The sequence below is a fragment of the Phocoena phocoena genome, chromosome 6, assembly GCF_963924675.1.
Source record: "Phocoena phocoena chromosome 6, mPhoPho1.1, whole genome shotgun sequence".
Lineage (NCBI taxonomy): Eukaryota > Metazoa > Chordata > Mammalia > Artiodactyla > Phocoenidae > Phocoena > Phocoena phocoena.
In genome coordinates, this window is record NC_089224.1 from 101,606,980 (window position 1) to 101,619,861 (window position 12,882).

At 38.1% G+C, this 12,882-nt stretch overlaps 1 protein-coding gene across 1 annotated transcript in view; it reads right to left on the bottom strand.

Annotated features, from left to right (window-relative positions):
• CDK5RAP2 (CDK5 regulatory subunit associated protein 2) overlaps nt 1-12,882 on the bottom strand; it is a 186,844-nt gene that overhangs the window by 153,252 nt on the left and 20,710 nt on the right. The window contains exon 4 of the mRNA XM_065879236.1: nt 1,302-1,412. Coding sequence (XP_065735308.1) covers nt 1,302-1,412 — 111 coding nt within the window. The remainder of the gene's footprint in view (nt 1-1,301; nt 1,413-12,882) is intronic.

The following is a 12,882-nucleotide window of genomic DNA, read 5'->3' on the forward strand; positions in this document are numbered from 1 at the left end:
CGGGGCCAAAACCCATCTCACAGAGCAGCTATACGACATGGAGCAAGTTGCTGATCTTCCCTGAGCTTCAGCTGCCTCTCCTGCAAGGTGAGGACCACCTCCATTGTACAGGACTGTCTTAATTAAAACAAGCTGATGAATGCACAAATGCCCAGGACAGGTGCCCGACCAGGGGTAGGCAATTAACTTACTTTGTTGTCCTAACACCCATATTCGTTCTGAGATACATGATAATCATACTTGCATACAAAATATTTTCAGTTACTGGGTTTTCTTTAAAATTCCGATTGCACCACCACTTCCTTCCAGAGAAGGGGAGACCCTCACTGTCCTTCTCTCCCACAATAAAGAAAGAGAAATCGTGTCTTGAGGGACAAGGGAGCTTTTCAATGGTTGAAAAGGCTCAGAAGTACAGTACAATCCCTCTTCAAGACAAGCCCATTTAAGTCCATCCGCTAAAACTCAAGGAGAGTTCTTTTTCCTCCTTCAAAAGCTTCCACTGGTGCAAACTTCCGAATAGAAAAAATGGAAGAATTCTCAGGCCAAGGGCTAATCTCCTAGAGAAAGTCAAGAAATGGGCACTAAAATATTGTTTGTACTCATGTCTCTTCAAGAAAGCCAAGTTCTTTTTTCAATTTTCAGAACCAAGGTTTGTTTTCAGGCAGAGACCTCCAGGTCAAGACTTGAGATAGGAATAGACTCTTCCTTCTGACAGTGATAAGCAAGCACACCAGAAATATAGAAGAGTCAGATCACAGGAAAAATGACAAGCCTACCTTCGGGCCGCCCACGGAAGCCCCAGGAAGACAATGATGATCATTGTCAAGCGCTGACTGGGTGCTGAGGCTTTTCATCTGTCAACTCATTTTAATCCACACAAATAACCCCAAGACAGAGGGATTATCACTTAACTCTGGAAGCAAGCCCAGAGAGCTGAAGTGACTTGCCTACAGTTACACAAGTTAGTCAGTAACAATAGGATTCAATTCCAAAGACATTCTACCATTTCCCTGTCTTTGTCTAAATTATAAATAATGAGAAAAAGGCAATTGAGATATGGTAAATCAGAATTCCCATTTTAAGAAGAGAGAAGGACTCCCTTAAAATTAATCTTGTATCGCCTTTTGCTTAATATTAAGGTCATCCTATTATCTCTTCATGCTCCCTGTAATCAATTCAAATGAAGTGAAAGCAGTGCTCTCTACTCATGCCAACTCTGAGAACAAATATTAATCAAACTTCTGCTTGGAATGACTGTTAGAAGAGACACTGGGAATGGCGGCAAGAAGCAGGGCACTCACAGTTTTGTAGACGTGTTCAGTGGGGCCATCAAATTCCTGTTGCATCCTTTCCTCGAGGAAATAGATGCGGAGCTTTAGGTTAAAGTTTTCTTTCTTCAATTCAGTGATTTGCTAGAAAATAAGAACAGATGGGTCATCAAAAGTAAGATCTAAGGGACAATACCTGCATGAATCCCCATAGCTTCCAAGGCTACAAATGGAGTAAAAGCTTACCTTTGCTATAACTGTACTAACCCAGATGTAAGAGCCAAACTCAGGACCATCTGAGCACTGAAATGAATGATGACTGAGTGGAGAGAGAATTCATGACTCCACACTGATAGTGAGTAAATAGGTAAAGAAAGAAAAGGAAAGGAAAAGGGGAGGCTCTTCTTTACAAAAGAAATCCAGTTAATAAATGTAGAAGAATAACAGGAAGAGAAAATCACCCTCATACAACTGCTATGGTAATGACTGGCTCAGGCAGGAATCATCAATGCGTAAAGCATCAGGTGAAAGAACACTGGAAGACACGATATTCCCACTGTCTCAAGGTGTCACCCCACAGATGGCTTGTTATTTACAAAAGGAGAGTATCTTCACAATTTAGAAACCTACTAGACACCACCCTAATCAAAAGAATATATTTAATACCACCTCCTGGTGGAACAAAATGACATCTCGAGCCTCCTGAACTAAATCACTGAAAGTAAGCAATTGCGTTTAAAATGTTAAAACACCTACAATCTTTTTGTTTTTTCTTTTTGCACCTCACCATTTGCAGGATCTTAGTTCCCCGATCAGGGGTCAAACCCAGGCCCGGCAGTCAAAGCACCGAGTCCTAACCACTGGACAGCCAGGGAACTCCCAAAATGCCTACAACCTTTAACTTGCGTCTAATCAAGAGTTGTCAATCAGACAAATCCAAATTGAAAGACATTCTACAAACAACGGGGCTGGACTCTCAAAAATTTTAATGACAATCTTAAGGCAAAAATGGCTGGGGGACTCTTCTAAATAAGTGGAAGTAACAGAGGCCTGACTACTAAGTACAGTGAAATCATACAGTGAACCTTGAAATTGTTTTAAGCTCTATGGAGATAACTGGGGGAATGTGAATAACAATTTTATATAAGGTAAGAGTATTATGATTTTGTAGGAGAATATCCTAAGTAAGAGATACATGCTGAAGTACTTAAGGGTGCTGTCACATGCCCGTAACTAGCTCTCTAATAAGTGGGGAGGGAGGGAAAAAAAAAAGAGATATAGATGTAGCAAAATATTAATTGATAAATCTAGATGAAGAATATATGGTTGTTTGTTGTACTATTTTGCAACTTTTCCATAAGTTTAAGATTTGTTAAAATTAAAAGTTGGAAATTAAAAAAAAAACAGATTAAGAAAACTAGTATTTACCAAGACCCTACTATGTAAGAGACACTGAGCTTAGGTAATTTAAATATAATATCTGCACCCCTAAAACAACTCTGAGAGCAGATTACCCCCGCTTTACACATGATCAAAAATCACATAACCAGTGGAAAAGCTGAGATTCATATCCTGCTCTGTCTGGCTCTAGTGACTATGATGTGTCAAGTAAACCTCACTGCCTCTAGAAAACACCGGATTTATTTGTTTGTAACATCCAGCAAGCTTTCTGAAGCAGGTTAACCTAACTCCAAGAACAGAAGTTAGCATACACACTAAAGCTACTTATATGTTCACTTTTTTTTTTTTTTTTTTTTGCGTTACGCGGGCCTGTCACTGTTGTGGCCTCTCCCGCTGTGGGGTACAGGCTCCGGACGCGCAGGCTCAGCGGCCATGGCTCACGGGCCCAGCCGCTCCGCGGCATGTGGGATCTTCCCAGACCGGGGCACGAACCTGCGTCCCCTGCATCGGCAGGCGGACTCTCAACCACTGCGCCACCAGGGAAGCCCTATGTTCACTTTTTTGATAATTTATTGAACCGTTCTCATGTGATTTAAACGTGCTCCTACATGTATGTTACAGTTCATTTTTCACATTTTTGAAAGTCAACAGTCCATGGTTATAAGTAAATTATGATAGGGCCACTCAACAGAATCTTATGGAGCCACTAAAAAGAATAAGAGATCACTCTGTGTACTCAAAGGAAGTTATCAAGACACACTGTTAAACAAAAACACTATGGTATAGAATATTATATGTGGCAGGCTACCATTTTAAAAAGTAAGGGGAAGATATGCTTACTTGTTTGATATAAATGGTATGTATCTGGAAGTATATGCTATATAACCTTTTGAATTTTTTTAGTATAAATTTCCTAACAAAAAATAACTTAAAAATAATATTAGATGAAGGCATCCTTTTTAAAGACTATTTGAACTGTGAAGAGACTGCTGATGATGTTTTATTAAACCCAGTGTGTCTGCCCAGGCCATAACTCATGCATCTGTTGTTCCCCTTCCATTCTCCAAGTCACTACTCCAGCTCAGTTCTCAAAGGCAAAGCAGAAAGATCAGGGGCTTTGGAGACAACACTAAGTTCAATCCTAACTCTTCTCATAGAGTAACCCTAGATTTGCTACCTTTCAGAGCCTCGGTTTCTTCACTTATAATATAGAGATAATACACTTTTGTCAGTACTAAATGAAATAAAATACAGTATAGAGGATGCCTAAGACAGGGTCAACAAAATGCACAAAGAATGAAGAATAAATTATATGATTTGATTATACCAAAATGTAAGACTTCTAACTACAAAAAGACTCATAAACATGGTTTAAAGTCAAGTGATTAAGATGTTGGCAAAATACCAAGACATAGGGTGAACTGTCTTGAAACGAATGGCAAAATAAAGTCTCAGCAGAGAAACAGAAAATGTAGAAAAGAACCAAATAAAAATTTTAGAAATGGAAAATACAAAAACCAAATAAAAATGGACTGGATGGGCTCAACAAATGGTGATGACAGAATACTCAGTGAACTTGAAGACAGATCAACAAAAATTATCCAATATGAAAACGGGGGAAAAAACTTAGAAAAGAAAAAATTAAGAGAGCCTCAGGGACCTCTGAGCCAATACCAAAAGGTCTTTCACCAGAGTCCCAGAAAAATAGGAGAAAATTAGGAGAGTGTAGTATAAAAAAAAAAATTGAAGAAATACAACTTAGAACTTTCCAACTTTTGAAAAAGGCATAAAACATACAGACTAAAGAGGCTTATCAAACACCAAACAGGATAAGTTCAAAGAAATTCACACCTAGCAACCACTGAAAAATAAAGACAAAAAACATAAAACAAAAACAAACAAAAACTCTTGAAAGCAGCCAGAGAAAAATGACACATTTATGAGGAACAAAGATTCAAATAACAGCAGATTTCTCAGTCAAAACCATAGAGGCCGGAGGGCAGTGGAACAATATTATTAAAATGCTGAAAGAAACTGTCACGCTAGAATTCTTAAGCAGTGAAGGTAAAATGAAGACATTCTCAAATGAAGGAGAACCAAGCGAATCCACTGCCAGAAGATCTGCTCTAAAAGAAATGCTAAAGGAAGTTCTTCAGACCAAAGGGAAATGATACTACAGAGAAAGGTGGAAACTTCAGAAATGAAGGAAGAAGGAAGAGAGGAGGAAGGAAGAGAGAAGGAAGGAAGAGAAAAGCAAATGGTAGTAAATCAACTATACTTCAATTTTTAAAAAATGATAAATATCTCGATAACTATCTAGAAGAACAGTAGAAATGAAAACACCTCAAGTTCTTTAAAACATTTATGACAGTAAAGCAAAAGTTAAAACATAGTCTGGTGGCATTTTCAATGTTTTTGGATATAAAATATACTGGGGATAGGTGTGGCAACGTTTTTACATTTCACTTATGGTGAAATGAAAAGTTCCTATAATCTCTAAAGCAACCACTAAAAATTCTTTAATGTTTTAAAATAAACTATACACAGAGATATGTTCAAAAACTCAATAGATAAATTTAGATGAAACAGTAAAATAATTCTAATAATCCAAAAGAAGATTTAAAAGGGGAAACAGAAGAATCAAAAACAGAAGAAACAGGGCTTCCCTGGTGGCGCGGTGGTTGCGAGTCCACCTGCTGATGCAGGGGACACAGGTTCGTGCCCCAGTCCGGGAAGATCCCACATGCCACGAAGCGGCTGGCCCCGTGAGCCATGGCCGCTGAGCCTGCATGTCCGGAGCCTGTGCTCCGCAATGGGAGAGGCCACAACAGTGAGATGCCCGCGTACCACAAAAAAAAACAGAAGAAACAACAGAAAACAAGTTAAGAAAATAGTGGGCCTAAATTAAAATACATTGATATATGTTAAATGTAAATGATATACACAACAATTAAAATACAGAGGTTATGAGAATGGATAAAAAACCCAAAGCTGTATACAAGAAACCCACTTCAAATATAATGATAGAGGTAGATTAAAAATAAAAGTTAGAAAAAGATGTACCATGCAAACACTAATTAAAAGAAAGCTGGAATGGTTATTCATATCTGAGAAAAGTATTCAGGCATAAAAGGGACATTACATAATAATGAAAAATAACAATCCTAATTGTGTATGTACCTAACATTACAGCCTCAAATTCATGAAGCAAAAACTGATAGAATTGAGAGGAGAAATGAACAAATCCACAATTATTGTTTGAGACATCAATACTCATCTCTCAAAGAAAAAATAGACCAAAAAAATAAACAAAATATAAAAATGCTGAGCAACACCATCAACCAACTAGATCTGATTTACACTTATAAAATACTCTAGGGATTCCCCTGGTGGCTCAGTGGTTAAGAATCCACCTGCCAACGCAGGGGACACAGGTTCAAGCCCTGGTCCAAGAAGATCCCACACGCTGCGGAGCAACTAAGCCCGTGCACCACAACTACTGAGCCTGTGCTCCAGAGCACGTGAGCCACAGCTACTGAGCCCATGTGCCACAACTACTGAAGCCCACGCGCCTACAGCCCATGCTCCACAACGAGAAGCCACCACAATGAGAAGCCCGCGCACCGCAACGAAGAGTAGCCCCCACTCACCGCAACTAGAGAAAGCCCGTGCGCAGCAACAAAGACCCAACACAGCCAAAAATAAATAAATTTATAAAAATACTCTACCCAACAACTCAAGTGAACATGGAACAGTTCCCAAGATATCCTGGCTCATAAAACAAACCTTAACAAATTTAAAAGAACTAAAATCAAACTATATTCCCTGACCATAACGGACATAAACTAGAAATCAATAACAGAAAGAAAACTGGAAAATTCCCAAGTACTTAGAAATTAAATAGCACATTTCTAAACAATCCATGGGTAAAAGAGAAAAATCAAAAGATGTTTTGAATAAATGAAAATGAAAATAAATCAAAATTTGTAGGATGCAGTTAGAGTAATATTTAGAGGGAAATTTATATTATTAAATGCTTTGGAAAAGAAGAAATATATACCTATTATATATAAAGTAGATAACTAATAAGGACATACTGTATAGCACAGGGAACTCTACTCAATACTCTGTATTCCTATATGGGAAAAGAATCTAAAAGAGTGGATATATGTATATGTATAACTGATTCACTTTGCTGTACAGCGGAAACTAACCCAACATTGTAAATCAACTATACTCCAATAAAAATTTTTTTAAAAAGGAAGAAATATCTCAAATCAATAATCTAAGCTTCTATTTTAAGAAACCATGAAGAGAGCAAAATAAACCCAAAGCAAAAAGAATGAAGGATATAATAAACATAAGAGCAGAAATCAATGAAATGGAAAAGAGAAAAACAATAGAGAAAAATCAATTTACAAAGGAGATATGGGGATATATGTATATGTAGAGCTGATTCATTTTGTTATAAAGCAGAAACTAACACACTACTGCAAAGCAATTATACTTCAATGAAGATGTTTAAAAAAAAAAGATAGCTCTTTTCAAATGATCAATGAAACTCATACCTCTAGCAAGACTGGCAAAGAAAAAAAAAAAAAGAGAGAAGACATAAATTACCAATATCAAGAATGAAAGAGGAATTATCATTACAGATCCCACAGTAATTAAAAGGATAATATGAAAATAACGCATACAAGTCTATGCATGTAAATTGGAGAACTCAGATGAAATAACACAATTCCTTCAAAGGTACAAATTATCAAAATTCACCAAAGAAGAAATAAGAGAAACTGAATAGTTCTATAGCTACTTAAAAACTTAAGTCTGTAATAAAAAACTTTCCAAAAAAGAAAATTCCAAATCAAGATGATTTCAGTAGCAATTTCCACCAAATACCTAAATTTCTACCAATTTTACACAATCTCTTCCAGAAAATAGAAGATGAGGGAACTTTCCCACTTCATTTTGTCAGGGCAGCATTACCCTCATAAAATCAGACCAAAATATTACAAGAAAACTACAGACTAAATCCTTCAGGAATGATAGACACAAAATCCTTAACTAAATTTTTACAAGTTGGAAAAACATATTAACACATCATGAGTGGGATTTATCCCAGGAATGTAAGGTTACTTCAGTATTCCAAAATCAATCCATGTAATCCACCAAACTAAAAGACTAAAGAAGAAAAAATACATACGATCACATCAACAGAGGCAGGAAAAAGCATTTGACACTCAACAGCCTCTCAGGATAAAAATTCAGCAAACTAGGAATTAAAGGAAACTTCCTTTATCTGCTAAAGGATGTCTACAAAAAAACACACATCTACAAAAAACATATTTACTTAAAGATGAAGAATTGAATGTTATTCCCCTAACATCAAGAATAAGGAAAGGATATCGGTTCTCACAGTTCCTATTCAACACTGTATTTGAAGTCCCAGACAGCACAGTAAGGCAAGGGAAGAAGACAAAAGGCATCCAGATTGGAAAGGAAGAAATAAAACAATCTTTATTTGCATATAATGACCATACATATTAAAAAATCCCAAGGAATCTACAAAAACAGCTCCCAGAATTCATTAAGTGAGTTTAGCAAAGTCAACTTGCAGATATCAATCATATTTCAATATACTAGCAATGAACAATCAGAAACTGAAAATTTTTAAAATACCATTTACAATATCTTCAAAAAATGAAATTTTTAAGTATAAACCTAATAAGACATTATATATGCTTAAGAGCACAAAATGCTGATGAAATCAAGACCCTAAATAAGTGAGGAGACTTACCAAATTCATGGATTGGAAACCTCAATATAATAAAGTTGTCAATTCTCTCCAAATTGATCTATAGATTTAACACAATCCCAATCAAAAGCCCAAGAGTTCTTATAGATAAAGACATGCTGATTATGAAATTTATTTGGAACAGTAAAAGAGTTAGGTGAGTGAAAACAATTTTGAAAAAGAATCCAGTGAAACAGAATACAGAAATAGACCCATACAACTATGGCCAATTGATTTTTGACAAAGGTGCAAAGACAATTCAATAGAGAAAGGATACTGTTTTCATTTTCAACACATGACATCGGAACAATCAAACATCTATCTACAAAAAAATGAACCCTGATCTATCATACTTTAAACAAGCATTAAGTCAAATTAGATCACAGATCTAAATGTAAAACGTAAAATTGTACCTGTAAGGCCAACTGGCCCGAGGCAGGGGAACACAATCAGATTCACAGGTTGCATCAGACCGAAATTCTCCGGACCACCCAGTTCCAGAAACTGCCCTGGAGACATTCCGGACCACCCATTTCCAGGAACTGACCTGGGGACTTTGAACCCAGCCCAGCCTTCCCGCCTTTCGAGGGGCGGGACTAACGGTCCTCCAGGATACCCGAAAAGACCACCAAATAAGGAATACCCTGCGCCCTCCCAGATTCACCACACCCCTTTCCCTTCTTCCCCTATAAAATCTTGCCCAACCCTCGCCCGGGTGCGACTTCTCTGGCCCCCTTTCTCTCGGACCAGTGAACCTCGCCCGGGAGCGCTCCCTAATAAAGCTCACTTGAAGCTTTCCTCTGTTTCATGGTGCCGTTTGTTAAGATCCGACCTTACAGTACCTTTTAGAAGAACACACAGGGAAAAATCTTCAGGACCTACAGCGAGGCAGAGTTCTTAGCTATAACATGATCCATAAAAAACTTTTTTTTAAATCAATAAACTGAGCTTCATCAAAATCTAAATAAAACGTTTGCTTTGGAAAGCACAGTGTTAAGAGAATGAAAAGACAAGCTACACACTGAGAGAAAACATTTGCAAATCACAAATCCAAGACAGGAACTGCATGTAGAATACATAAATAACTCCCAAGATGTAATTGTTAGAGAACAACTCAATTAAAAGAAAAACAAAAAACAGGCAAAAGATTTGAAAAGAAACTTCACAGGAGAAGATATACAGATGACAAATAAGCACAAGAAAAGATCTTTAACATCTTCAGCCATTAGGAAAAAGCAAATTAAAACTACAGTGAGATACCACTACACAGCTATTAGAATGACTGAAAAAAAAATTTTTAATTGACAATACCAAATGCTGATAAAGATGTGGAACAAATGGAATTCTCATACTCTGCTGATGGGAATGCAAAATGGCACAATCACTCTGGATGACAGTTTGGCGGTTTCTTACCAAAATGAAAAAACTACACTTACCATATGACTCAGCAATTCCAGTCCTAGGTATTTTCCCTAGAGAAACAAAAACCTATGTCCACACAAAAAAAATGTACACAGGAATGTTTACTGCAGCTTTATTAATAACCGCCAAAACATGGAAAGAACCTGAATGTTCTTCAAAGGGTGAATGAATAAAGTGTACATCCATATGATGGAAAAATATTCAACTACAGTGATAAACGACAACATGAATGAATTTCAAAGACATTATGGTGAGGAAAAGAAGCTAGCCTCAAAGATTACATACTGTATGCTTCCATTTATATCATATCTGGAAAAAGCAAAATTATAGGGACTAAGAACAGAGGATTAGCTGCCAGAGGTCTGGGGTGAACAGTCTGACCACAAAGAGGCAACACATGGGCATTTTTTGGCATTACGGAACATTCTGATTGTGGTTGACAGTCACATGAGCCTAAAACCGTATACACATATACCAAAACAATTAGAAATAAATATATATATATTTTTTCGATTATGACGAAAGTTACAAGGGACTATACATATGTCAAAACTCAGCCAACACTTAGGGCTTCCCTGGTGGTGCAGTGGTTGAGAGTCCGCCTGCCGATGCAGGGGACGCGGGTTCGTGCCCCGGTCTGGGAAGATCCCACGTACCGCGGCTGGGCCCGTGAGCCATGGCCGCTGAGCCTGCGCGTCCAGAGCCTGTGCTCCGCAACGGGAGAGGCCCGCATACCACAAAAAAAAATAAAAAATTAAAAAAATTAAACGGGTGAGTTTTATTTCATGTAAATTATATCTCAATAAAGTTGATTTTAAAATAAGTAAAATAAAATATAGCAAAATATTAATAGCCATACTTGAATGCCAATACATCATCATAAACATACGTTCACTGGCATTTTTCTTCAGCATTTTTAAAAATAACTGGTAATAGTATATAATACTCTTTCTAATAAACTTTTTAATACTTTTATGACTGATAAAAGAAAGTGATTAACATATTCTACATTAAGTATATTTCAAACTCTCTGCCCCTGGCCCCTTGTTAACACTTAAGATTTCAATTTTGTGGCTAAGAAGAACAGCGCAAGAAACAATTAGTAGGTTCATTAAAGCCTCCTTTTAAATGTTTTAAGGAAACAGCACATAAAACATTTATTCAAACAAAAAAGTCTACCCCGCCAGATGCTTCCTATAAAGAGAAACCTTATTCTATTACTCGGCTACCAATAAATTATTTATGGAGTGGGCTTAGAATGCCCACATTGTGCGCACTGCTAGAATTCTTAGCAACACTTGAAAGAATATTTGTCCTATTTATAGGTAAAGAAGTTGTTTTGTTTTTTTTTTAATGAGAGGAAGGTAAATAAGCCTTCAGAAGGTCACTGCAAATGCCAGACAAGCCCAAATGAATACAATGAAATACAGGCAACAACTTTTCTGCAACAACGTCAGCCTCATTTCTCTGCTGACTACCACTGCCCTCATGAAGTTTCCTCTGACTACCCCATCAGGCTGTACTGGGGTCCTTCTAAATGTTGCCACACACCCTCTGGGGTCCTTCTAAATGTTGCCACACACCCTCTAATTTCTTTATCATGGCAACTATCACACTGCATTGTACCAGTTGGGTTATTTGCCTTTCTACCCAATCCATCTCTAAGAGATGGGGAACCATATCTTTGTGTGTATTCTAGTCTAAAACATAAGAGATGGTCGCTAAATACCCAATGGCCGGATGAATGGACACATTTAAGAATTTCCTGAAGGCAAAGTGAGGCAAGGAGAGACCTTCAGAGTCAGACAAATCTGGTTAACATCACTCCATTGCTTTTTTTCTATCACTCTTGGAATGAAGCTTCCTGCCGTGGCCCCAGGGTTGTGTGATCTGGCTCCGCTATCGGCCTCAGGTAGAGCCCTCACCCTCACCGCAACGCTCCAGCCTCCCTGGCCTCCCTTCCGGTCCTCACATAAGCCACCCTGTCTGCCTGCACAGCTCTTCCTGCAGCACTTCCCAGGGTGGCTCAGCCTCAGCCCTTCCATCTCAGCTCAAATGTCAGCACCTCAGAGACGCCCTTCCTAGCCACCTGCTCTAAAGCAGACCTGTCTCCACCACCTCCACCAAGTTACTCTCTAACACAGACCTCCTGTCTTCTTGCTAGAGGTTGTCACAATCTGTATTCATACTATTTATTTACACGTGCGTTATTTACTATCATGCTTGTCATATGAATACAATCCACTTCTAGAGGGCAGGGACCTTATTATCTATCTGCTCATGGCTATTTCCCCTGAGGTTTTAGCACAGTGTCTGGAAAACAGCAGACATTTGTTGAATTTGTTGACATTCAACATTTGTTGAACGAATGAATAAATGAATGAATGAATACAGTCCGGACTACCTTACTAGCCATATGACCTTAGTCAAGTTCATTTTTCTGTGTGCCTCAGTTCCTTTATCTATAAAAATGGGATTATAATAATGCCTGTTTCAGAGAGCTATTATAAGGATTAAAGGAAATTAATTGGGATGTTTAGTATTGTGCCTGGCACAGCATAAGAACTTAAAATATTAATATTCTTTTCATTTGTACTTTTCATCTGTACTTGAAACAAGTTCAAGAAATGAAAAAAAAAATGAGTTGGAAACACTGGAAACAGCTTACCATACAGCAGTTATAAATACCTCAAAATATAAAACCCACCAAATATGACAGAAACTCAATGCTCAAAAGTAAGCTAGGGACTTCCCTGGTGGCGCAGTGGTTAAGAATCCGCCTGCCAATGAAGGAGACAGGGGTTTGAACCCTGGTCCGGGAAGATCCCACATGCCGCAGAGCAACTCAGCCCGTGCGCCACAACTACTGAGCCTGCGCTCTAGAGCCCGTGAGCCACAACTACTGAGCCCGCATGCCACAACTACTGAAGCCGGCGTGCCTAGAGCCCATGCTCCACAACAAGAGAAGCCACCACAAGGAGAAGCCCGTGCACCACA